This window comes from Camelina sativa, chromosome 2 (assembly GCF_000633955.1).
Source record: "Camelina sativa cultivar DH55 chromosome 2, Cs, whole genome shotgun sequence".
Taxonomy (NCBI): domain Eukaryota; kingdom Viridiplantae; phylum Streptophyta; class Magnoliopsida; order Brassicales; family Brassicaceae; genus Camelina; species Camelina sativa.
In genome coordinates, this window is record NC_025686.1 from 25,574,824 (window position 1) to 25,600,512 (window position 25,689).

The window sequence follows — 25,689 nt, forward strand, 5'->3', positions numbered from 1 at the left end:
GATGCTTTAAATTCCTAGGAGGCTGGAGCAACTACAAATAGATGGCTAACTAAGACAGAAGGAGTAGTAACACCTTTTCATGTTTGGTAAAGAGGTGATTCTGGTCTTGTTTTGCTTCTTGTTCAGTTATATCAAGAACTTCATTTCCTATCAATAGCTGTAAGCTTCCATCTGACCACCTTACAAACCGAGCATTACTTTCACTCTGCATTCGAACATAGTGTGACTTTAGTATACTACGGAAAAAGTAGAAGAAAATCAGTGCATTTGCAAATAAAGTAAGAAATATTGTCTATGGGTAGGATTCCAAGCCTAAAGAAATAGAAGAACTGAGACATCATGATGGCACTTAGTAAACTAATATAAAATACATGAATTGCATCATTAGTGTGTACCTGTATTAACATCACTAACCATAAAACAATTTCTATTTACCAAGAGACATACCAAGAGACGCTAGTTTACGAAATTGGTAGACCATAAGTACTTGCCATACGCAAAATACATAGCTTCATGGCAGCTTTGATGGAAAAATTATAAGCGGAAAGCTTCGAAGAAGTGTTCACTTACATATGTTTTGCCATCTCGACCCTTAACAAACCTATGGCGAACAATATTATTTTCCAGACGAATACGCTTCTTTGCTCCGGGTTCATCTGTCACGAATGTGTCTTCTTCAACAAATGTTTTGGCATCAAATGGCTTTGGATCAATTCCCATGATATTGGAAACTTTTATCATGGTCATCTGAAAAAAGATCACAGAGGAGATGGTAATGGGAGGAAGCGCATTTTTGCTACAGAACATCTTAACCACAGATAGACAACTAGAAGATGGGGTTTCAGATATAAGGCTGAATAGGACACTCTCACTCCCCAAACCACAATGACATGACACATTTTGATAACTTGTAAACACCATATAGGTCATTATTGATTTGAAGCCATGTCCGCGAAGAATATTTTAGCAACATAGAGCAGGTATACCTTAAGTGGATCACCTGGAGGAGGGCGGAAAGGAACCTCCACTTCCAAAGGGGGGCCAACTGGCTTCTCCCTGTACCTAGGTTCAACATGCTCAGCTTCTGACTCGTATTGAGGATCCTCTTCAGGGGCCATATCATCATCAAGCCCCGTATCATCGGGTCTCAGATCCTTTTCAGAGCCTTCTTCATCTTCGATAGGCGATCTCTACAAAATTACACGTCTCGTCATACATACATGCAAATTCATATGGTTTCTAAAAGAAAGCAAACACTAGAAAAGAAACAGATATTCTGTAAACTGAAATGTAATATTAGAAAGCAAGACTCACATGTTCATCCTGGTCAACGTCATTCCGGACATATTCTTCTGCATCTTCATCATCCGAAGATCCAAATACGTTACGAANGGACAACACTTTGAGATATTGCAGAGTTGGATTTATTCGAAGACTAATAATTTGGATGGATTGAAGGAGAAATTTAGTTTCCTCATGAGAATTTGCCATTTAGTATAGAGATTAGTACGGGTCCTCTGAAATTATTTAGTTGATTGTTGATTCCATGGATGCTTAAAATTCCTAGGAGGCTGGAGCAACTACAAATAGATGGCTAACTAAGACAGAAGGAGTAGTAACACCTTTTCATGTTTGGTAAAGAGGTGATTCTGGTCTTGTTTTGCTTCTTGTTCAGTTATATCAAGAACTTCATTTCCTATCAATAGCTGTAAGCTTCCATCTGACCACCTTACAAACCGAGCATTACTTTCACTCTGCATTCGAACATAGTGTGACTTTAGTATACTACGGAAAAAGTAGAAGAAAATCAGTGCATTTGCAAATAAAGTAAGAAATATTGTCTATGGGTAGGATTCCAAGCCTAAAGAAATAGAAGAACTGAGACATCATGATGGCACTTAGTAAACTAATATAAAATACATGAATTGCATCATTAGTGTGTACCTGTATTAACATCACTAACCATAAAACAATTTCTATTTACCAAGAGACATACCAAGAGACGCTAGTTTACGAAATTGGTAGACCATAAGTACTTGCCATACGCAAAATACATAGCTTCATGGCAGCTTTGATGGAAAAATTATAAGCGGAAAGCTTCGAAGAAGTGTTCACTTACATATGTTTTGCCATCTCGACCCTTAACAAACCTATGGCGAACAATATTATTTTCCAGACGAATACGCTTCTTTGCTCCGGGTTCATCTGTCACGAATGTGTCTTCTTCAACAAATGTTTTGGCATCAAATGGCTTTGGATCAATTCCCATGATATTGGAAACTTTTATCATGGTCATCTGAAAAAAGATCACAGAGGAGATGGTAATGGGAGGAAGCGCATTTTTGCTACAGAACATCTTAACCACAGATAGACAACTAGAAGATGGGGTTTCAGATATAAGGCTGAATAGGACACTCTCACTCCCCAAACCACAATGACATGACACATTTTGATAACTTGTAAACACCATATAGGTCATTATTGATTTGAAGCCATGTCCGCGAAGAATATTTTAGCAACATAGAGCAGGTATACCTTAAGTGGATCACCTGGAGGAGGGCGGAAAGGAACCTCCACTTCCAAAGGGGGGCCAACTGGCTTCTCCCTGTACCTAGGTTCAACATGCTCAGCTTCTGACTCGTATTGAGGATCCTCTTCAGGGGCCATATCATCATCAAGCCCCGTATCATCGGGTCTCAGATCCTTTTCAGAGCCTTCTTCATCTTCGATAGGCGATCTCTACAAAATTACACGTCTCGTCATACATACATGCAAATTCATATGGTTTCTAAAAGAAAGCAAACACTAGAAAAGAAACAGATATTCTGTAAACTGAAATGTAATATTAGAAAGCAAGACTCACATGTTCATCCTGGTCAACGTCATTCCGGACATATTCTTCTGCATCTTCATCATCCGAAGATCCAAATACGTTACGAATATTTACGTCTGACTGTGCAACTTGAGCCTCTTCCTTCTCCTCACTAGGTGATCTACCCACCATCCCATTTTTCCATGCACAGGAGACAAAGTGATTCATCAGAAAAAATGAAAACCAAGGTACCTCAGATACCCTCAGATGACTAGCAAGTATTATCAAATCCTAAGCACAGCACAAAATCCAAAAGAAACTACAAAACAGCTAGGCAACAAGAAAGAAAGGGAAAAAGGGGTACCTTGGACTCCTAGTCTGATCAACCTCATCATCTTCAGACTCATAATGCTTTTCACCAGACCTCTCTGATCCACTCTCAACAACAGCCTGTCTCCTGTTTTTGGATACTCTACCCACATGTTCTTCTTCTTCTTTGTTATCACTATCACTATCTCTTGCTTCACTCTCCTCATGTGGATCAGCAACATCAACCTCCTGTGAACTCTGCTCTCTCTCACCCTCACTTTCTCCAGGATCAAGTTCTACATCGCCCTGTTCGCCATCAGACTCAGCTTCAGCCTCACCGTGAACTTCAACCTCAGCTTCACCTTCTCCTTCAGGCTCCATCCCTCCCTCGGCCTCATCCTATGGGTGTTTAGATTAATAATTTCAGCCACAAAATCACCAGAAAATTTATTGTTTCAATAGAAAAAGCAAGAAATCAAAACAACATCATGGATTACGTAATGCCATAGAACCACTTTGAATTCGCCGATATCATAATCAATTTGATCTACGAGAAGAGCTGAAGCTGAATTAGGCCTAAAAAATTTGCAATGGTTCTTGCCAATTCACCTAAAACCCTAAAAGAAGCCGAGAAACCCCAATCGCATACCGAAACATTCCCGAGGTGTAAATTAAAAGAAAACAGTGGCAAAATCTGAAACAATCGAGGTGAGGAAACGAAGGAGATAAAGAAGGAGGGAGAGAGAGAGAGAGTTACGGAAGCGTAATTAGGCTGAGGATTGGATTCATGTTCGGAATCGATCTCTTCTTCTTCCTCGGATTGATCGCCGAAGAGATTATGCATCATCTCGGATCTCTTTTCTACTCCAACCATCTTCTCTTCTCTTTTGCTCACAGTCACTTAGCCTCTGGGTGACGGTAGCTCGTGATCTGAGCTCCGACGGAGGGGTTAACTGTTTCGGCCTTTGTTCTTTAGGTTGAAAGGTCCTTTTTTTTTTTTTTTTTTTTTTTTATTTNCCTTCTTAAAAACAAAAATAAAATTGATCCTAGGAAATAGAAATTTACATTGATTTAAATGGAAATAATGTTCAGTTTAAAAAAAGGAACAAGAAACAAAAAAAAATTTGTATAGAATAATATTTAAATGTGTTTGGTTTATGGATATGGATATGGGGGATACTCAATTTGGTTTTGAAACATGCGTGTACGAAGACGGTAAAATTTGGAACATTATCACTGCAAAAGGAGCGTGCAAATATTGAGGGAAGAGTTTTTGCCTATTTAAGGTACCCCAAAATCCTTAAATGTAAGAGTGAGTTACATGAACCGTATCATCATCATGTGGACCGGACAGTCGACTAGGAGCATAGTGTTGTCGTTAATTGGAATAATTCAAAGGATTTCAAAAAAAATTGTGGAACGCTACGATGACTTCGGGTACACAGTTGTTGTCAGTCGTAAACGGGTCGAACCAGATTGGGATGTATGACACGGGATTCGGTTGGGGAAGACCGGTTCACACTTCACACCGAGACTATATATGTCTATCGACGAGAACGATGGGGTCGGTGGCGTCAAGATTGACGTTTCTTTGAGAAAATGTGACATAGATGTTTTTTTTGTCTTTTGTCCCAAAAAAAAAAAAAAGGATGTTTTTTAGTCTTTTTTCTTTTACAAATTGTTTGAAAACTGAAATTGGAAAAATCAATTCCGGCTTTTGATTATATATATATATATATATATATATGATTTCTAGTTTACTAGAAAAATGAGCATAAAGACTGAGTTGAATAGTTTATAAGAATCTGAAACCAAAGTTTTCCATTCAATATTTTGTTTTGAATCAACATACAATAATACATTGGTTTGTTTAATTTCCTTGTCTTTTTAACATAAGTAGTTCATCACATAAGTTCTTTATTTTAATTTCAGATTGAAAAAGAGATATTTATTTCTATGGTTCTACAGTTCAGTAAATCAAAAGTTTTGCTTAGAGTGTGTATCAAGTATTACTTATAACACAAGCTTTTTAAAATTTAAATCTTTAGACCGGTGTTCTACCATTGGACTCTCAAAACTAATAAACATGCATAAGTTTCTAACTTTACATTTTTTCAATTATAAATAGTTGGATCTCATAAACAATTTGGATCCAACCATTGGAGGTGTTCTAACATCTTTTTATAAGAACATCTCTAACCTCGACACCTAAACATAAACGCTATATTAGATTTTTCTTTGCGGTTCACATAAAAGCTAGCGACTGCTTAAATTGGAAACAACACCTTATTGTTAGTGATAATTTATCAGTTTTGTAAACTTACTTATTTTTAGAAAGGCACAAATTATTAGTGTTTTTCAATGACCAAGTATATTATGAAATATGGTAAACTAACATGTTTAAATGTAAAAAAGAAGATTTATGTAGTATCCTACTATATTAATTGAGAAGTACAAAAATAAAAATAACCTTAAAAAGTGTAAAAATTTACATACAACTGCCATTAGAAATTGTTAAATAAAAGCTAAAACTATCAAGGGTATAAAAGATAATTAATAATTAATAATCTTATTATCTTATTATTAATCAGCAAAAATTGCGGATTACATGGATAATCAATTGACTTAAATTAAATCTATTTACCAAATCTTTATCCTTTTAACTAACAAATCTCATACGCATTAAAAATTTTAAAATGTAGAAGCAATCTTCGATTACTGCCGCTGATTCCATGGAATTCATCTTAGTGGATGATTGATGAAGCTGTATGTTATTTTCCATAATTAAGGTTTTCTTCTCAGTATTTTTTTATTAAACAATTTCTTTTCCTAAACATATATATATGATGATAGGATGGGAGCTGACCTTAAAAATGACTTAATCAAAAAATTCGAGAACGGAGCTTCTGAATTTTCAATCATAAACCATTATAAATAATATAACAACAAAAAAAATTATTATAGATTTCAATAAAAAAATTGTTCAGCCCGCGGTCTACCGCGGGTTAGTACCTAGTAAGATATTAGATATGCATGAGATTCTGTATGTTCGGGTGGTTGTGTTCGAATTCTATTTATTAAAAGCCACCCATCACACAAAAAAAGTGCTTTGTGTTGTATAGGAGGGCTTTTGTGTTACAAACCACTACAAGTCGCCATGGAAGATTCACGTACACAACCGTCTCCGTCACGTAACCTAGTTCACGCTGAAAACTCCACAATAATTACCTCCCAGATACTCGCTAGACTTCCGGCGAGATCCCTTATGCGGTTTTGTACCGTATCGAAGCTTTGGTTCTCTATCCTCCGCAGCAAATATTTAGCCGACTTGTTCCTGGCTCAGTCAAAGACTCGGCCTCGTCTTCTTTTCACATTCAAGGACATGGATTCCGGTAAGCGTTTTTTCTTCTCGGCTCCTGAAGACCAAACGGACAACAAATCCTCCACAGTTATCGCAAGACACGACATCACGATCTCGGATCCTGAAGACCAACAGGACGACAAATCCTCCACAGTTATCGCAAGACACGGCATCACGATCTCGGATCTAGACTACATCACATCTGCCCCCGTAAACGGATTCGTATGCTACACACGTGGTTCATCGGTTGTTCTTTGTAATCCCACCAATGGATATTATACACAAACTTTTCCCGTTCCTAAGTCCAACGGAAGAGACGACATCTACGCGCGTCTCGGGTACGATCCCGTCAAAGATGAATACAAATTGTTGTGTGTGAGGATGTTCCATGGGTGGCTCGGCGATAGAATACAGGAGCATCTGGTTCACTCGCTAAACTTTAGGTTCGGATGGAGAAAGATCCAGACCAACGCAGATCCTTACGCCTACGTAGAAGGTGGGATTTGCATGGATGGTTCTATATACTACGGAGTTGGGCATACAAGGATAGCTAGATTTGATGTTGGATCCGAGAATATTGCGTTTATTCAAGGACCCGAAGACTATAATGCAATCTCTTGTTATTCAACACTCACGAATTACCAAGGAAAATTAGCATGTATAAGCTACGGTGAATCCCATGAGATGCGTATGTGGATTCTACAAGATGCCGAGAAACAAGAATGGTCGAACGTCATGACTTGTTATGTGCCTTGTGACAAGAAGACATCTTTGTGCACTGGAGAGATTCATACCAACGAGGTTGTAATGGCTTCTAGATGGTTAGAGTCATCTAAGCCCTTCTATGTTTACTATATGGATATGATGAGGGAGAGTATCAGAAGAGTTCAGATTGATGGACTGGCGGATAATGAGTTTAGACGTATCCACGGAATTGGCAAGAATGCTCTTAGGATTTCGTGTTACCCAGGTCACGTTGAGCATTTTGTTGGGTGCCCTAGTTGGTAGTTGGTACTAGTCTTCATAGCTTCTCAGCTTTTATCTACGAGATTTTAATTAGTACTAGGTTTTGAATCCACGCTATGCGTGGGTTTATTTGATATATTTTGATGAAAATTATATATACTCACTCTGTTTCAAAATATAAGAAATGACCACTTTTAAAAGTTCAATCAATCATAAATAAAACTGCATAATAAAATATATTAAAATAATCTAAGAGTAGCATATAAACTTGAAAACATCTTATATTATAAAACAAAAAAATCTTCTCTAAAACATTTTATATTATGAAATGCAGGGAGTATGTGATTGATGACAGTAATGAAATGTTATCTTATAAAAATAAATTATATTAGTATTAAATAAAAATTTAAATTTCAGATATACAATTTTTTAAAATATAAAAATGAGTTGTGTTATACATTCAAATCAGATCAAAAAAATCATAAATTTAACTCGATGTCCAGGCAAGGCGAATCAAACTGGTGACCTCACATATCCTAAACCATTTCTTTGACTACCAGGAAAATGAAATAATTTTGTAATCTTAAATTTATCTCGTTTTTCATATTTAATTGATCACTACCACCTATATTTTCGTGTTTTTTATTCAATGTTTTCTTATTTTTCATATTCTTTCTTGTCATTTCCATTGTCAATTTTTATGGTAATTGTCATCGTTACTTTTATCATGTTCTTCGTTATACTCTTCTTCTTTTTTTCTTTTTCTTCTTCTTCCTCGTCAATTTTTTCACATTCTTTCACTGAAAAACATGTTTTTAGACTACCATACAACTTGTTAACCCATCAAACTCCAAGACCAAAATCTTTTATTTTCTCATAAAATTTGTGCAATTCATAAAGACCAGCATAGTCAACACATGCATCCAATTATTGATAATTTCATCCATATACTTATTCGGTTTAAGATCCACATGTATTGAAACTTCACAAACCAAAATCCTTATTCGCAGAGAAAGTAATATGACCACATGTATAGTTAAAATAATATTTGTGCTTTTTGTCGATCCTTCTTCTTTAAACTCAAATAACATCAACTCAAGGTCTTGCGACGTCAATCCTTCTTTCTTAGACTTAAAAATAAAAATTTTACTGCAAGAATATCAAATCATATTTCTTTTATTTCTATAAATTTAAATTTTTTTCTTCTAAAAATTCTTAACAATATAGATTACTACTATATTTTCAAAAATATTAATTAATGAAATATCTAATTCTTATTGGTTGTTTTAAATCCTATATGGACACCTTTAGGAGTTTATAGTTTCAACTTTTTATTAGTATAGATATAATATTTTAAAATTTCTATGGAGGTTAAGTAATTGTAATATTTTCAAACATTCTATGAAGTTTAAATATTTTTAATATTTGAACCTTTTAAAAGTTTCAATATTTTTAATATTTTAAACTTTTAAAATTTATAAATTATAATTTTTTAGAAACCTTTTATAAGATAATAAATTTTTAAAATTTAAAGATCATAAGATTTTGAAGTTTTAAAAGGTTTCAAAATATAATATTTGAACCTTTTAAAAAGTTCAATATTTATAATATTTTAAACTATTTTAAAAACTTTCAATATTATAATATTTATAGATTTAAAAATTTTCAATATTATAATATTTTTTTGAAACTTTTTAAAGTTTAGTTTGATCAAATAAAAAATCGGATCAAACGAATAAAACGTTTTGAACTTGGACGCCTGATAAATCAAGATTTCCTGCTCATTCGCTGTTGGAAGCATATTAATCTTTATTTATACTGATTCTGAACCAATGTCTAAAAGATTTCTAGCCGATGTGGGACGTTGTACATAGTTCTTTTATTTCTATAAATTTAAAATTTTTCCTTTTCCTAAAAATTTTGGAAATTTTAAAAATATTAATGAATGACATGTCAAATCCTTATAGGTTGTTTAAAATAATTCTTAATATTGAAAATTCAGGAGATTTTAAAAAATGTTAATGAGTGACATGTCTTATCCCTATTGGTGGTTTAAAATCCTATGTGGACGCTTTTAGGAGCTTATAGCTCATACTTNTTTAGAAACCTTTTATAAGCTAATAAATTTTTAAAATTTAAAGATCATAAGATTTTGAAGTTTTAAAAGGTTTCAAAATATAATATTTGAACCTTTTAAAAAGTTCAATATTTATAATATTTTAAACTATTTTAAAAACTTTCAATATTATAATATTTATAGATTTAAAAATTTTCAATATTATAATATTTTTTTGAAACTTTTTAAAGATCAAATAAAAAATCGGATCAAACGAATAAAACGTTTTAACTTGGACGCCTGATAAATCAAGATTTCCTGCTCATTCGCTGTTGGAAGCATATTAATCTTTATTTATACTGGTTCTGAACCAATATCTAAAAGATTTCTAGCCGATGTGGGACGTTGTACATAGTTCTTTTATTTCTATAAATTTAAAAATTTTCCTTTTTCTAAAAATTTTGGAAATTTTAAAAATATTAATGAATGACATGTCAAATCCTTATAGGTTGTTTAAAATAATTCTTAATATTGAAAATTCAGGAGATTTTAGAAAATGTTAATGAGTGACATGTCTTATCCCTATTGGTGGTTTAAAATCCTATGTGGACGCTTTTAGGAGCTTATAGCTCATACTTACTTTTTATTAGTATAGATTTTAGTATTTTGATTATTTTTTGTTTTTTTGTCGTGGGTAATACAAATTAACCGGTGATTTTGTTTGTTTTGTATGGTCAAACTATATATATAAACCGGTGAATGAAACTTGAAAAACTGAGGAGAAAACTGAAAAATAACAGGCCGAACATATATGTCATAGGGCCCAAGAAGCAAGACCCAAAACAAGAAGGGTAGTTATGTAAATTCGCGTCATAGAAACTCATCAAAAACCCTAATTTCGTTTTATCATAGTTCCTCCTCAATTCCGTCTCGAAGACTCCAAGCAGCCAGCGCCGACGCCGCAGCAACAAGGAGGAGAAAGAAGAAAAGGATCTCAGAGGGCGCGACAACAATGGCGACAGGAAAAACTGTTAAGGATGTCTCTCCACACGAGTTCGTCAAGGCTTACGCTGCCCATCTCAAGCGCTCTGGCAAGGTAATAAATCTAACGATTCGTTTTTTTTTTTCCCGTAGTCTAGTCTTTAGATTGGTGTTTTGAGATTACGATTACCTCATGAGAGTGCTTTGATGGCTGCTTTTAGTTTGAATCGTAACTGTAAAGGTCTGAACATTGATTCGTTAGTGTCATTTCAGTGAAAGCTATAGATTGGATGCTTGGTTTTTGATTTAATGTTGTTCCGTTCATGTAGATTGAGCTGCCTCTGTGGACAGACATCGTCAAGACTGGTAAACTTAAGGAGCTTGCTCCATATGACCCCGACTGGTACTACATCAGAGCTGGTATGTATCTATAACATCATCTGGTTAAAAGGCTTCTACTACATAGTGGATTTAGGTATTGCCTTAATGTTTGTATCTGTTTTTCTGAGACAAGTTTCTACTCTTTAGCTTCCATGGCTAGGAAAGTCTACCTGAGGGGTGGTCTTGGAGTTGGTGCGTTCCGTAGGATCTATGGAGGAAGCAAGAGGAACGGAAGCCGTCCACCTCATTTCTGCAAGAGCAGTGGTGGTATTGCTCGTCACATTCTTCAGCAACTCCAGACCATGAACATTGTCGACCTTGACACTAAGGGGTGAGTTTATCATCATATGTGGTTTTAGATCTCTCCTTAGCTTCACTTAGATAGATACTGGTACAAATGAATGGTAGGGAATACAGTTTAGAGATTTGGATTCGATTTCCGCATAAGGTGCTGAAAACCGTAACTGTTATCTATATAGATGAACTGTATGTATGGATTTATAATGTGCTACTGCTTCATTTACTAATACACCACCTATGGAATAAATCAATACGATTTGGTAGCTAATGATTTACTTATCGTCATGTAAACAGTGGGAGGAAGATCACATCAAGTGGTCAGAGAGATCTTGATCAAGTTGCGGGAAGGATTGCAGCTGCTGTCTAAATCAAAATCACAGATGATCAACTCCAAGTTTAAGGTTTATGTTTTGGATTTAGTTATGAAATGAGTTGCATTTGATAACCAGTAGTAGAATTCCCTCTCATTTTTTGTTTTGATGAGTTTTGCTTCTTTTGCCCCTCTCTTTATATTCTGAGCGACTTATGGCTATATATTTGATATTTATCTTTGACCTCGTTTCCTATTGATTTCATGAAATTAGTTTTGTTTTTGTTTTGTATTCAATTGTTTTTTTGCAAAATGGTTTTGTTTACTTAAAACTTAAAAGTCGGTAAAGGAAAAAAGAACACACTTATTTTGGAGTTGGAAGCTAGGACGTTGGCCTCACAGACTTGCCTTTTCTCGAAGACAACAATCATATTGGCTCACTCACATTACCTCTCTGTCATGTGAGACTTGAGAGGTGCTTAGTTTGAACAGTGATGCTTGTAAGATTTTAGTAATACTGCGACATTAAAAAAGTTTGTTACAGATGATGAAAATAGTGAAGATATACAAATACTGCAAGCATGTTTCGAAAATATTATAAAAGTTAAAGAACGCAAAGTATAAAAGTTCATGCTACGACATATCCGAAGAAGCATAGTGGTGGATCCTTTGACATTTCAGCTTTTTTTTTTGTTGTCGATGCTGAGAAATTGAGGGAGATAGGTATGAGGTTACCCAGTTTACTTGGGAGAGAAGCGTCTTGTCATTGTTGAGAATAGAATAGAGAGATGCTGAAGTGATATTCTACTAACATTTTATGGTATTCATAGTTCGTAATTAGATAAAATAATCATGTAATAAGAACCTTTTAACTTATATTTTCTGGCGTTTATACATGGTTCTCTTTTTTTTTTTTTTTTTTTCTGCGGTTTTACTAACATGCGAGTCTTGCAGTTATTAGAAGGTTTGTTCAGTCTCATAGTGACCAGCTTGGTTGGGATGGGAGTCATTCGTGGAGTCAGACCAGATCAGCAGTTGGTGTAATGTCAACTAAAATTTAGCCTTGGTCTTACATAAACTTGTCTATTTGGAAACTAATATCGACAGGGTACTAAAGAAGGTTGGTATGATGGAGGAAGAATTGCATTTCCAGTGATTCTTGTCATTGAAACTAACCCTTTTATCCTGATGGAATGGCTGGACAAATTCTAGGAATGGCAACAGAAGCTGTAAGTTCTTTCAACTATTACATTTTCGTCTTGCTTGTGTTTTACGTACTCAGGTTCTAAAACAAATTTTGGCATAGAAAAGGAGAGCCTATGAACTTTTAAAAAAGGTTACAATACAAGAAGGAACGGCGCGTGATTAGACATCATAGAGTTTCAGATTGCTGCCGCTAGCGTGATGGTATAGAGACAATAGCGGACCTAGGACTGTTTTTTACCCAGGTCAGACTTAAGTAAAAAAAAAAATTAATGGCTACCAAATGTATTTTTACTTGTAACAATAAAGAAATTTGTGATGAAATTTGTGAAATAGTGTGAAATTTGGGGAGGTCTCTATACAGTGATGAACTATAATGGTTCGCTCACTATTTCTGCCTACGGAGACACCAATCAAATCCCTTCTTCTGTCCAACAAGCTCTTTATTCCACCGGCGTTACACTCAATCACGTCCCGGCTGGTTAGTGGTTAATCTCTCTCTCTCTCTCTCTCGACACTCGACTCAGTTAACTGTTAGATTCTTTACGCTTAGCTTTTTTCTTTTGGGAATCTCAAGCCCTTAGTATGTATGTAGTTTGTAAATGGTAAGGTGTTTTGAGTGTCTTTATCTTGGTGTTGGTGTGATTAAACAGGAGTGAAAGATGCGAGCGACAAGAAGATATTAGTAGATATGTTGTTATGGGCAGTGGACAATCCAGCTCCTGCGACTTTCATGCTCATTTCTGGTGATAGAGACTATTCTTACGCTCTTCACCAACTGCGAATGAGAAGGTACAACATCCTTCTGGCCCAGCCTGACAAAGCATCAGTTCCACTAATCTCTGCTGCAAAGACAATATGGCTATGGACAAACATAGCTTTTGGGGATTGTCCTCGTGGCAAACAAGGTGAATCCTCACGACCCATTGATAGTGGACGCCAACATCATCGTTCTGGCACTGATGTATTAAGCCATCCGGTTCGTAAACAAACTCAGAACATTAAGCAGTTTGACTCAGCTTTGGTCTCTAGAACTGGAAACAAGAGGGGCGGAAGCTTCTGTGAATTATGCAATGTTGTTTGCTCGAGCCATGATTTAACCTTTCACATCTCTGGTAAAAGGCACAGATCTAAGGTAAAGTTTTGTTTTACTTTCACATCTTCGATAAAAGGCTACATTATACTTTTTTTTGTGTGTGCTTGTTGTCCTCTTCTTGGATCCCAAGTTTCTATTTAAAGAGACTTTACGGAGAGTAAGGGAAGAGATTAATTGTGTGGCATATATGTTTCTTTTATGTTGATGATAGATTTGACAGTTGTTGCTGTACTCTTCATCTTAAACCTTATTGTAAGTTGACTTCTTTTTTTTGTTATGTAGCTCGTGCAAGTAGCCGGTGAACGCCCTCATGTCACTGGTTTAACCGAAGCAAAGCATGTATGGTGCAGAGTTTGTCAGACGAGTTACAACAGTGAAGCTAGGTATGAAAATCACATCTTAGGGACAAGGCACCAGAACAAACTTGAAGATCAAGCCGGGAATTCAAGAAAGCGCGTCTGCAGAATCCGTTAATGGTCCTCCTTTAATATTAGAGCGAATGAAAATGCAATTAGAGTTTGTAAAATTTTGCTAAACTGGTAGTGTTTTGAGTCTCACCTTTGTTTATTTGGATCGGGATGCTGGAAAAAAAAAGCTGAGCCAAGTTGATAACTTTTGGTTAATTTGGGAGAAGCTTTATTATTACTTTGGTAAAACTAACTTTTGGATTTGAGACTCATCTTTGTTTTTTGGATGAATGCTGCTATATACTGCAATAGATAATGCATATAAACATGTTTCCAAAATATTAAAGTCCTTTTCAAGGCAATTAAAGAAAGCAAGTAGTGAAAGGCTACGGATACATCTTAAAAACGTAGTGGATCCTTGAACATTTCAGCTCTTCTTTAATAGTCTCAAATCTAATAACTTTAAAACAAAACAAAATTTCAAATTCTTCTTTTATATATATTGGGGAAAACCGAAACGACATATCAAATTCTAGTTGTTTTTGTCTCGTTAGTTTGAGAAAGTTAGAAACTCTTTCAGTTCTATAATTCTATATCTAATTTTCCTGCAAATAAGAGAAAAATGAAATTAAGGGTGACATTAGCTTCGATTTCACGAGCACTATTACCATTTTCAAGGGGTAAAATGCAGAGAACGGTATCGCAAATAACGATTCCTTTCAGCAGCCAATGTCCCTCAACGTTACCTACAGCGGCAACAATGGAGGCTGAGCTCGTAATAGCAAAAACGTCAGTGTGGTGGGACTTTGAAAACTGCATGGTACCTAAAGGTTGTGATGGCAGTGCCATTGCTCATAACATTAAGTCAGCTTTGTTGGAAAGGAACTACTGTGGTCCGATCACCATTTATGCCTATGGTGATACCAATAAAATGTCTTCCTCTGTACAACAGTCTCTCCGCCACCGCCTTGTCCCTCATTCACGTTCCTCCGGGTAAAAAATCTCTAATATCTCTCTCTCTCTCTATAATTATCTCTAATCTATAGCCTCTTTTTAAAAATCTCAATCTTTAGTTTTGTAAATATTTAAAAATGTGTAGTTATATGAAGTTATGATGATATGATATAACAGGGGTTAAAGATGGGAGCGACAAAAAGATCCTTGTAGACATGTTATTGTGGGCAATGGAAAACAAAGCTCCTGCTAATATAATGCTCATATCTGGTGATAGAGACTTTGCTTACGCTCTCCACCAGCTAGGGATGAAAAGATACAACATTCTTCTGGCCACGCAACCTGAGATAGCATCTCCCTTTCTAATTGCAGCTGCAAAGATGGTTTGGTTTTGGAAAAGCATAGTTGCAACTGGTTCTGTCTCTGCCTCTACGGTTCTTTAACAAGCTAAGCATAGCGAAAAGAGCGAGAAGTCCTGCGAAAAATGCAGCTTGGCTGATATCAATTCCCACCTCTCTAGTAATGAGCACATGAAAAAGGTATAAACTATATATACTCGTATGTTTTTCTTGTTGGTGTGTGCAGTGTGCTTGTTTGTTATCTTATTGAACGTGCACAGAGTTAGAGATCACATTAGGAATCATTTTCACTCCTAAGTAGTTCATGAAGTGAAGATGATGATCACTTCAACGAGATAAATTATAGTATGTGGCAAATACTAATGTTTTAACTCATAAGCTGAAAAACCTTTTTTCATCTTAATTGATTTTTTTGTTGTCAGTGCGCTAATGACATTGGTGTAATCAAACCCGAGGCCAAACCAAAAAACTTGTTCTGTAAGCTATGCCAGGTCCATAGCCCGAACGAAGCTATGTATCAAAGTCATATCTCAGGGCGGAAACACAAAAACAAACTTAAAAGTCAAGCCACAACTACTCGCTAATCTGTTTCTTTAATTAGTAATTAGCGTTTGTGAATCTCTCTCCAACTTGGGGTTTGAAAGTCTATGGATTTTTTTCCTCCGGGAGCATTCAGTTTTTTTTATGTAAATTGATACCACCAGAAGTTACAAAACCTCTTTCATTTGTTTGTGCATGTGGTAATTATATTATTTTCTGAGATTGAAAATTAGTAATAATAATAATAATAACTTGGGAATGGAAACTAGATCATTTTTACTTAAAAAGCATAACAGCTTTAGGCATGCATGTACATTGGTTTAGTAATATAATTATGACTCTGCTTAAATATTTCGCTAATTACCGATGGAGGAGAGATATTATTGCAGAGCCTACAACGGCTAATTAAAGAAGCATTGATCTTCTCCAATGTCTGATTCTTCTGATTTGATTGGCGCGTTTTCAAATTGCTGACGTGGATTTAATAATAAAAAATATACACAGTATTTAAAAGTTGCTCGTACTATCAATAGAAAAAGACAAAATACATTAAAAAAAAAAAAAGCAGACTTTGCGAAAAGCGAAAGGTTTCTTCGTCAACATGGAAAGAAGAACTTAAGTGGTAACTTCTTTACTTAAACTCAGAGGTAAGAGATCAATCACCTTACCAACCCTCCGATCTTCGACGACTTGTAGCTAGACTGAGAGATAGAAAAGTGTGATTTTTTTTTTTTTTGGTTCACTCTTTGTTTTTTTCTTTTTCTTAGTAGAACAACTTTGTTGTTCTTCTTCTTCTCCGGCGATGTCTACGGCGGAGGCGGATTACGTGAAGGCCAAAACTTCGGTGTGGTGGGATATAGAGAATTGTGAGGTACCCAAAGGTTGGGATGCTCATAGGATTGCTCAGAATGTGAGTTCCGCTTTGTTGAAGATGAATTACTGTGGACCTGTCTCGATTTCTGCTTATGGTGACACCACTCTCATCCCTCACTCTGTTCAACAAGCTCTTTCTTCTACTGGTGTTGCTCTTAATCATGTCCCCGCAGGTCTCCTTTTCTCATAAAGTTTGACTCTTTTGTTCTTTTTTCCCCTTGGAATTGAGAATTTTGTTTTGTTGATCATGGATCTGTACTTCTATATGGACTTTGGAAATTGTGATCAAAGTTTAAGCATTTAGGTAGTTTTTGTTTGGGATAATATAAGATTGAGTTTGTGTTGTTTGAAACAGGAGCTAAAGATGCGAGTGATAAGAAGATTTTGGTGGATATGTTGTTTTGGGCTGTAGACAACGCTGCACCAGCGAATTTTATGCTTATCTCTGGTGACAGGGACTTCTCCAATGCTCTTCACCAGCTACGGATGAGGAGGTATAACATTCTTTTAGCTCAGCCTCCACAGGCCTCTGCACCGCTTGTTGCTGCTGCTAAAGATGTATGGCTCTGGACAACTCTAGCCTCTGGTGGCCCTCCTCTTACAAGTGCTGAATCCTCTCAACTCGTTCTCGACAATGTACGTCGCAAACAGGCTGCTTCAAGTTCGGACATTGGAGACGTGAAGGATAACAAAACCAGAGAAAAGCATGTTCGGAGAGGATTACGTCAGGAGACTAGAAGAAACATGCTTGAGAATAGCAGTGGAACCACCAGTGAATCCTCTCGACTTGTCAACAATGGACTTTGTTATGTCTCTAATTATCAAGTGTCGAGCTATCCTGTTTCTGAACAAGCTCAGTCCAGCAAACCAACTGATTCAACGTCTGACGCTGGAGATGCTAAGGATCATAAAACCAGAGAAAACCACTTTACAAGAGGATCACCTCAAGAGACGAGAGTAAATATGCACCAGAATGGTAAAGGAGCCACCACAGGTGAATCTGTTACTGCCAGCAGACCATGTGATAGCTCTGACAAGTTCACCGCACTCCTCAACAATGTACCACATTTTCCTTGAAGTTTAGTTATTTTTTTCTGGAAACTAGAAGGAAAGAAAATTAACTTGTTTGCCTTTTTTGTGCAGCCTGCCTTCGTAGAAAACCGCCGTGCTTTGGCCAGCGTTTCAGCCAAATCCACACAAGAAGCGGTGCTTCTGGAACCTGTGTTGTGCAAAGTTTGCCAGATCAGCTGCCCCAACAATGATGCATATAAAAAGCACACCTATGGAAAAAGACACCGAAACAACTTGGAACTGCAATCAGGCAAGTCCAAAAACATTTCGGTGGGACCAGTTGAGCCTGCTAAGGAGGTTCCAACGAAACATAAGAAAGATAAGCAGGCGGTTGAAGGTAGAGCTAAGGTAAACGCTGATTTCGCTTGTCTTATGTGCAATGTGGTGTGCCAGAGTCAAGTTGTCTTTGATTCTCATCTGAGGGGTCAGAAGCATACAACTAACATGCTGAGTCAATCAGAGGCAAGTTTCTAACTCTTGGCTATTCGAGAACTTAAAACATTTATAGGCATAGAAAATTATAAGCCTGATTTAAAAGCGCGTTGTTTCAGGCACTCATTGATTCTAAGAAGCTTCAAGAGAAAGATGTTGGAGAAAAGGATCAACCAAGTGTTGCCGAGCCTCTGTTGCAGTCTCAAAAGAGTCAAGAGAATACTAAGGGCTTTGAGAAGCATGTTTCAATGGTGAATCAATCAGAGGCAAGTTTCTAACTGTTGGCTATTCTAGAATATGGGATTTTAATTAACATTGATAAGTTGGCAATCTGGTAAAAGATAGGGCTGATATAATAGCTTTGTATCAGGTACTAATTGATTCTAAGAAGCTTCAAGATAAAGGTGTTGAAGACAAGGATCAACCAAGAGAAATAACTGTACATCCTAAAGCAAACGCTAATCACTTTTGTCGTTTGTGCAATGTGGGGTGCCAGAGTCCAATTGTCTTTTATTCTCATCTAAGGGGTCAGAAGCACGCTGCCAAGCTGAATCAGTCAAAGGCAAGTTTCTTTGTGTATTCGAGAACTTAGAAATTATAAAACTGAGAAAAAATTACAGTTTGGTAAAACATATGCTTGATATTATACTGTTGGATCAGGGGATCATTGATTCTAAAAAGCTTGAAGAGAAAGGTGTCGGAGAAAAGGATCAACCACGAGAAACAATTGCAGAGCCTCAGTTGCAGTCTCAAAACGCTCAAGTGAATAGCAAGTGTTTTGAAAAGCATGTTGTGATGGTGCAGCAATCAGAGGTAAGTTTCCAGTTTAGTATAACAATTGCAGAATGTGAGTCTATGATAAAATATAGAAATAATGAAACTTATATAGTTGGATCAGGAACTCATCAATGCTAGGGAGATTGAAGAGAAAGATTTCCGACAAAAAGCTCAACCAACAGAAACAATTGCAGAACCTCAGTCGCTGTCTGAAAACACTCAAGAGCATACCAAGTTCTTTGAGAAGCAAAACGAAGAGTTGAGAAAGATTTGTGGCACCTCAGAAAGCAGTGTAAATGAACGTCTTCCAAGTACTAAAGACCAGGTAGAGACTGTTAACAAACAGATTCCAAATGGAGAATTTTTCTCTGGTGACCTAAAATCTGATTTTGAAGTACCCAGAGAAGCAAGGTAAATTTTGCCACCTTGGATTTGCTTGCTTAGTATATCAAAATATGAACAATCCGTATTAAAAATACTCTCCAACTATTATCATAGGGAATGTTCTGATGTCATTGTCAAGCCTGTAAACATGTCCAAAAGAGCAAATGAGCACCCAGTGGAGGTGAAGAAGGAGGGAAAGGAGGTGATGGTAAGCCAAGCAATATTAGCAACAAGCAATATTAGCAACATCTAAGCTTTGTCAACATGTAGCTCACTGGCCGAATCAAAAGCATACTACCGTAGTGGCAGCTCACTTCTTGTTCTACCTCTTTACGTTTGTTCAAATCAAACCCTTACTGACTTTTTATTCTTGATGTGTAGGTCGCCTTTGTAGCCAGCGGTGATGCTCAGTTCAGTGTTTCAACCAAACCTGTGAAGGAACCAGAGGGTTTGCAGCCTGTGTGGTGCCAAGTCTGCCAGATGAGCTGCAACAACAAGGTTGCATATGCAAATCACACCTATGGGAAAAAACACAGACAGAACTTGGAACTACAACAACCAGCCAAGAACGAAAATATGTGCAAGGGACCAGCCAAGCTTCCTAAAGATTATGGGGAGAAAACGAAGAAAGTACCATGTAAAAACCAAACCATCTTTAATTCTCATCTGAAGAGTCAGAACCATTCTGCCATGGTCAAGGAGCCAGCCGAGGCAAGTTTATCGTTTCACTATTTGGTTATCTTTTGTGAATTTGAAATCTGCTGTCAATTAGAAATATTACAAATGCTAGTAACACGTTTTCTTAGGTTTGATTCTTATCGAAAGTTATGGGAGTATATATTATACCTTAACTGAAATATCTCTGTAGCAGGCATTTGAAGCATTGGAGCAGTTGATTGTTGACTCGGGGACAATCCATGGAGAAACCAATCAAGAAACAGAAATAACAGAAGAGCGAACACTTGTAAAGATCAATGATCTTGGGTTTGGAGAGGCACCTGAAGATAAAGTGAACTTGAAGGAGAGACACGCTGTATCTGAGAACTTGGTGCAGCGTGTCTTCTTCACTGAACAGAACCGAGAGTCTAGATCACTTAAAGAACCGAGGTAAGAGCCAACAATTAGCATATAGTTGTATAAAATGTAATGTGTCTTGAATATTGATCTTGTGTTACAGAGGATGTTTGGATGTGATTCCTGTGGCTGTGAGAGTAGAGCTGCGACCACCAAACGTGAATGTGGCCAAGAATTTGGAAGATGAGCTGAAACATAAAACCCAACCAAAAGCGCAGGAACCTGAAAACGTGTCTGCAGGACGCATGGAACATCCTGGAGAGGCTGGCAAAACGGAAGAGAGTAAGGGACAAGCTGATAACTTTTGGACTCGCCTTTGGGGGAAAAAGAGCTAAAACAATGTTAAAATCTAGGGATGGTATTTGAACTGTTGAAAATTACTATAACAACTTGGGAGTTAATTTTCTTGTAATGCTCTATTTATTATTTTCTATTTTTCTTAATTTTAAAAATCTGATTATTATTATTTATTTATAAAGTAACCTGTTAAAAAAATATAATACTAAAATTTTAGGCATTATTATCAGTTAAATTGGAAATAACGACAGGATTATCCAACAGAATTTTCGGTTTGTATCATCAAAAAATTGTATCTCCATTATTAGAGACTACAGCTCATATGGGCCACCCGACTCGACTTACCCGGATCTTCTCTTGTTCAAATTAAAGCAGAGAGAAAGCAAAAAAGAATACTTTTTATTCATTTGGTACTGAAAGGGTCGGAGGGAGTTAACTTGCTCCGGTCAAGTCACGGCGAAGGTGGTAATGCTTGCCTACGATTTTGCTTTTGTTCAGTCCAGTTAATTCAGTATATATCTTGCTCTATTTTCATGTAATTAGTACAGAGTCCTGCATTGCTGAACTTGGCTAATTCACGCAGTATGTGTTTATATTATTAACTTATTCCGTGTATATGAAAAGTCTTATGATGTGAATTACAATCTAATTAGATTTGAGAAAAGACGAAAGTTTAGTTTTTTTTTTTTTTTAACAGTTTCTTGTTGCTAATGACCTTTGCTTATTTGCAGTGCTTCTGTGTAAATTTAGTCTTTCTAATGTCGAGTAATTGGGGAAGTAGCTCGGGAAGTAGTTCAAGAAGCGATGTTGAGAACTCGTTTTATGCTGAGGAACTCTTTCAGATTGGAACAAGATGTAGTGAGGTGTGAATCTTGTTTTTTTTTTTTTTTTATATCCTTGTCTCTTTGATTGATCAAGTTCATATTTTTGCGTTGTCATCTCATGTTTTCATTGTAATTGGCAGCTAAGGAAAGAAAAGGAGATGCTGAGAGAATCACAGTCACAGAGTGTTGAACTCGTCAGAGTAATGTTCTTCTTGTGTGTGTTTTAGACTTGTATTTTGTGAATTGATTGTTCATACCTTTTCTGAGTTTTGTTGTCTTTTTTTTACCATAGAGGTTGGAACTGAATGCTAATTCGTTGTCTGAGTCTCGTTTAGAAGATAAGAGAAGAATTCAGACTATGGAGAAGGAATTGTTGAATTGCTACCAGGAGATTGGTAAATCAGATTCTTATAAGAAACTGAAGTCTAGACATATATATTTTATGAGCTAAAAGACACTTTCTTTGTCTTGCAGATTACTTGCGGGATCAAGTAAATGTTAGAGGCCTAGAAGTGAACTACCTGAGTGAACGTGTGCTCGATCTTGAAGTCAAGGTAACCGAATCAGGGAATTTGGAAGAAGAAGTTCAATTTTTGAGGGAGGAGTTGTGTACGTCAAAATCTGAGCAACTACTGTTGTTGCAAGAACTAGAGAGAACAGAAACTGAGCTACATTTGTCTAGGTTTTCTGTTGAGAAGCTGGAGGAGTCTGTCTCATCCTTAACATTGGAGTCTCAGTGTGAAATAGAAAGCATGAAACTTGATGTAGTAGCGTTGGAGCAGGCACTCTTTGATGCTAAGAAAGTTCAAGGAGAAAGTATCCAAGAAAACGAGAAGTTCAGAGAAATAGTCAAGGAGCTACAGTTGAAGTTTCGAGAGGCACAAGAGGATGCTGAGTGCTTAGAAAAGGAAAACAAAGAGCTGAGGGAGAGATGTGTAGCCTCTGAAAGGAATGTCGAAGAATATTGTCAAAGGTTTAAAGAACAATTGGAAAATGAAAGTGAAACGCCTGTAAATGCAGAGTGTTTCTTTGCTGAACTGAACCACATGCTTCCAATACCTGATGAAGCTCGGTAGGTTTCCAGCTTAAGCCCTATAATAAGTACATCCAATCAAGCTATTCTCGGTTTTTTGAGCTCTGCTGATTTCTTGTCTCACAGAGAATGTCTCCATGAGATCATCAAGGATGCGAAACTGAGAGACGAAATGGAGGATATGGCTAGACAGATATGTGAATACGAAGATATTGTAAGGGAGCTCAAGGTATTTACCAAAATGTTCCTTTAGAATGAAAAATTTGGACCTTTCTACAGCATCAACACATGTTCTAACTAGTTTCAAAATTATTTTGTTATGCCTAAAGGATGAGTTGAAAGAAGAGAAACTAAAGGCCAAGGAAGAAGCAGAGGACTTAACACAAGAAATGGCTGAATTAAGATATAAAATGACATGTTTATTGGAGGAAGAATGCAAGCGACGTGCATGCATCGAACAAGCATCATTACAAAGAATAGCCAATCTAGAGGCACAGGTACTTGCTTGTTTATTATATTTTCTTTTTGTTTGTTGTTCTTTGAGCCATCAGAGAATCCTGAAGGAACCTAACAGATATCCATTTTCTTGTCAAGATTAAGAGAGAGAAGAACAAGTCCTCATCAACTTGCGTCATACCTCTTTCTGCCGTATAAAACAGCAAAGGTTCGAGTTAAACTTGGAATCACAGTTAATGCCTCGGAGAAGCCTTAAGCTAATAAGGTTCGAATTTGTATACATTTCAAGTGTACATAATCCAATTTGAATGGAAGATTGGAATATAGATTTCATGTCTGTGATTGTGTATATATATATATATATAGAAATTGAGTTTTTGAAGAGTGAAACTGCTTCTTTATGTGGATTTTCTCTGAGTGTAAATTACGCCTTGAGTAACATTTGAGAGATCTTGAGAAATTGAGATGAATCTCTTAGAGAATGTTGAAACTTAAAGGCAATGATTGTTTCGACCAAGAAGCTTCCTCCTAGTTCCTACTGGTTGTTTGACTCTATTTGATGGGCCTGTTGTGAGCCGAGTTCAACAGGGCCAAGTTGATTTGATAGCCCATTTGTCTCATTTTCTTGTTAAAATTAATAAGAGTTGTAGCATGCATGTGCAAAGTCTTGTAATCCTATTTTGATGATTTACATGACAGGGATAAATGAATGGGTCAAGAGAAAGGAACCTGTTGTCTTTATTGTTAATCAAGGACACTTGTGGATTTGTTATCTAACCTAATCCAACTTGACTTTAAGAAAAACCTATTCCTCCAACTTAATCTAAAAATAGAGGAAAAATATCTAAATTCAACTCTTGTTAAAATCTTGAATGGAGAGATTGCTGTAATACAACTTACGGTAAGTCTATTTAAAAGAAAAACGAAAGCTTAAAACTCAAATGGTATAATTCTTGGCTTGTGATCAAAACGTAAAAAAAAAAAAAACTATTTTTGAGTTGCACTGATATTTGATCGTATATGTACATTTGTGCAAACAATTTTTTTAATGTTCAAGTAGTATATTTTGTGGGGGATGCAAAGAATAAATATACATGTTCTCTTTGACAAATTCAACAAAGAAGGGTCTTTCTTATTTGGATTGGCAAAGTTGACAACTTACCCCAAACGTCGAGAAAAGGAAATTGCGAGTGGGATGGCTCATGTAATTAATAAACTAAACCCATATTGGTACCTTTTTTTTATAGAAAAAAACAGTAATTGAGAAAAATATACGAAAAACTGACTCTTTCTCTCTTTAATAATTTTTTTTTCATCGAAATAAAATTATATTAATGAATTTGAATATCTTCAGACAATTGTTTTGTGAGCCAACACAACACGGTGGTGTAATACATTCAGAGTAAAAAAATATTTGTGAGAAACCAAATTTCTCTGTTTATTAATTACCCACAATTATGTCCTACATATATAAAATTGTATTTTTTTTTTTTTTTTTTTTTGTAATTCTATTGTGTTTTATTGTCTTGATAAAATTAAAAAGATCCAAATTGCGTAATTAGAAAGTAGTTATAGGATTTTCCATTTCAAAATGAAGTTGGGATGCTATAGCAAAAAAAAAAAGAAAAAGAAAAAAAAATGTATATGACCGTTTTATATTTGAATTAAAATAAAATTTTATTTTATTACTTAATCGATTCATCAAAATCAATGCACAAATTTGTTTAATTTTCTTCTACACTCCAAAATCATAAAAATTTCGTCAACGAAAACCCAAAAAGACTCAAGAGAACTCAATTTCTTTGGGTCGTTCCCAGTCGTTTCCGCGTTAATTCCTTTTCCCCTTTCTTCTTCGCATTGATTTGGTCCTTTTTCTTCAATTCATTAAGAGAACCCCAAATCTTCAATCTTCTTCTCGATTTCAATTCTCTCTCTCACCAAAAAGGTTAGGCTTCGATCTCCTCTCTCTATCTTTATTTTGACTGCTAAAATTTACAGTTCCTTTCTTCTCAATTCCAGTTTCTTTTATTTTCTCGCCGCCATCTGGGTAGATAGATCTTGGGAGGTTTTTGATTTCTTTTGTGCCTAAGATTTGTTTCAAACCAGAGAGATTTAGTGAATTTTTGTGGGGATTGCTATAGTGTTTAGGTTCTTTTATGAACTTTGTTTGCTCGATTATGCCCAAATTAGGTTTAAATTAATCTTTTGTCGTGTAAACTCATCTTAGAAGTGAAATCAAACGTTGGGATGTCACTGTTTTTTAAAACTTGTTGCTTTACTCCTTTATCTATGTCAACTTGGGGATTTGATCGACTTTATCGTATCTTAATATCGTTTTTTAAGTCTTACTCTCTTTGCTTACAAGTTAGAGTAAAAAATCATCAATCCTGATTACTGTTTTTTTTTTTTTTTTTTTGCAGGAAGGTTTATTAG

General features: G+C 36.0%; 7 protein-coding genes and 1 pseudogene across 9 annotated transcripts in view; 7 read left to right on the top strand and 1 right to left on the bottom strand.

The window, feature by feature from the left end:
• LOC104726702 (protein LEO1 homolog) lies at nucleotides 1,623–4,153 on the bottom strand (the record flags this gene model as incomplete). Its single annotated transcript, XM_010458700.1, is given in 6 exon segments — nucleotides 1,623–1,754; nucleotides 2,120–2,296; nucleotides 2,536–2,739; nucleotides 2,864–2,993; nucleotides 3,177–3,520; nucleotides 3,879–4,153. Coding segments are annotated over 6 exon segments (1,104 nt in total), but the record flags the coding sequence as incomplete, so codon positions are not given.
• LOC104756811 (F-box protein At1g30790-like) lies at nucleotides 6,279–7,490 on the top strand. The gene is made up of 3 exons (XM_010479462.1): nucleotides 6,279–6,569; nucleotides 6,618–6,776; nucleotides 6,897–7,490. Exons 1-3 carry the CDS (start codon nucleotides 6,279–6,281, stop codon nucleotides 7,488–7,490), a joined length of 1,044 nt encoding a protein of 347 aa, XP_010477764.1.
• On the top strand, nucleotides 10,407–11,757 carry LOC104738544 (40S ribosomal protein S19-3). Its single transcript, XM_010458709.2, has 4 exons — nucleotides 10,407–10,600; nucleotides 10,815–10,905; nucleotides 11,014–11,197; nucleotides 11,461–11,757. Exons 1-4 carry the CDS (start codon nucleotides 10,517–10,519, stop codon nucleotides 11,531–11,533), a joined length of 432 nt encoding a protein of 143 aa, XP_010457011.1. The 5' UTR covers nucleotides 10,407–10,516; the 3' UTR covers nucleotides 11,534–11,757.
• LOC104738555 lies at nucleotides 11,850–14,454 on the top strand. 2 transcript variants are annotated; one of them, XM_010458716.2, is made up of 5 exons: nucleotides 11,850–12,705; nucleotides 12,783–12,924; nucleotides 13,016–13,160; nucleotides 13,333–13,814; nucleotides 14,058–14,454. In XM_010458716.2, the coding sequence occupies exons 3-5, from the start codon at nucleotides 13,046–13,048 to the stop codon at nucleotides 14,247–14,249; spliced, it is 789 nt and encodes a 262-aa protein (XP_010457018.1). In that variant the 5' UTR covers nucleotides 11,850–12,705; nucleotides 12,783–12,924; nucleotides 13,016–13,045; the 3' UTR covers nucleotides 14,250–14,454. The 2 variants fall into 2 exon arrangements, with proteins under 2 accessions (XP_010457018.1, XP_010457022.1); XM_010458720.2 differs by having other exon boundaries at nucleotides 12,788–12,924.
• On the top strand, nucleotides 14,868–15,579 carry LOC109127101 (meiosis arrest female protein 1 homolog). Its single transcript, XM_019231406.1, is given in 3 exon segments — nucleotides 14,868–15,130; nucleotides 15,132–15,175; nucleotides 15,314–15,579. Coding segments are annotated over 3 exon segments (573 nt in total).
• On the top strand, nucleotides 16,603–21,112 carry LOC104738575 (annotated as a pseudogene).
• On the top strand, nucleotides 21,247–23,640 carry LOC104738585 (intracellular protein transport protein USO1-like). Of its 2 annotated transcripts, none has more exons than XM_010458742.2 (8): nucleotides 21,247–21,408; nucleotides 21,675–21,806; nucleotides 21,908–21,967; nucleotides 22,060–22,162; nucleotides 22,242–22,839; nucleotides 22,927–23,029; nucleotides 23,130–23,297; nucleotides 23,395–23,640. In XM_010458742.2, the coding sequence occupies exons 2-8, from the start codon at nucleotides 21,702–21,704 to the stop codon at nucleotides 23,452–23,454; spliced, it is 1,197 nt and encodes a 398-aa protein (XP_010457044.1). In that variant the 5' UTR covers nucleotides 21,247–21,408; nucleotides 21,675–21,701; the 3' UTR covers nucleotides 23,455–23,640. The 2 variants fall into 2 exon arrangements, with proteins under 2 accessions (XP_010457044.1, XP_010457043.1); XM_010458741.2 differs by having other exon boundaries at nucleotides 21,248–21,405.
• The window catches only part of LOC104738586 (SNAP25 homologous protein SNAP33), a 2,739-nt gene continuing 2,024 nt past the window's right edge, over nucleotides 24,975–25,689 (top strand). The window contains exon 1 of the mRNA XM_010458743.2: nucleotides 24,975–25,201. The gene's annotated coding sequence lies outside the window, so the exon portion shown is untranslated. The remainder of the gene's footprint in view (nucleotides 25,202–25,689) is intronic.

Bases quoted from the DNA above. Each gene is read 5' to 3' on its own strand.
- LOC104756811 (XM_010479462.1), top strand. From the start codon at position 6,279: ATGGAAGATTCACGTACACAACCGTCTCCGTCACGTAACCTAGTTCAC. The intron at 6,570-6,617 runs GTTATCGCAAGA...GAAGACCAACAG, and splicing joins CGGACAACAAATCCTCCACA to GACGACAAATCCTCCACAGT. The intron at 6,777-6,896 runs GTTCCTAAGTCC...GATAGAATACAG, and splicing joins ATTATACACAAACTTTTCCC to GAGCATCTGGTTCACTCGCT.
- LOC104738585 (XM_010458742.2), top strand. From the start codon at position 21,702: ATGTCGAGTAATTGGGGAAGTAGCTCGGGAAGTAGTTCAAGAAGCGAT. The intron at 21,968-22,059 runs GTAATGTTCTTC...TTTTTACCATAG, and splicing joins AGAGTGTTGAACTCGTCAGA to AGGTTGGAACTGAATGCTAA. The intron at 22,163-22,241 runs GTAAATCAGATT...TTTGTCTTGCAG, and splicing joins GAATTGCTACCAGGAGATTG to ATTACTTGCGGGATCAAGTA.
- LOC104738555 (XM_010458716.2), top strand. From the start codon at position 13,046: ATGAACTATAATGGTTCGCTCACTATTTCTGCCTACGGAGACACCAAT. The intron at 13,161-13,332 runs GTTAGTGGTTAA...GTGATTAAACAG, and splicing joins ACTCAATCACGTCCCGGCTG to GAGTGAAAGATGCGAGCGAC. The intron at 13,815-14,057 runs GTAAAGTTTTGT...TTTGTTATGTAG, and splicing joins GTAAAAGGCACAGATCTAAG to CTCGTGCAAGTAGCCGGTGA.
- LOC104738544 (XM_010458709.2), top strand. From the start codon at position 10,517: ATGGCGACAGGAAAAACTGTTAAGGATGTCTCTCCACACGAGTTCGTC. The intron at 10,906-11,013 runs GTATGTATCTAT...TCTACTCTTTAG, and splicing joins CTGGTACTACATCAGAGCTG to CTTCCATGGCTAGGAAAGTC. The intron at 11,198-11,460 runs GTGAGTTTATCA...TCATGTAAACAG, and splicing joins GTCGACCTTGACACTAAGGG to TGGGAGGAAGATCACATCAA.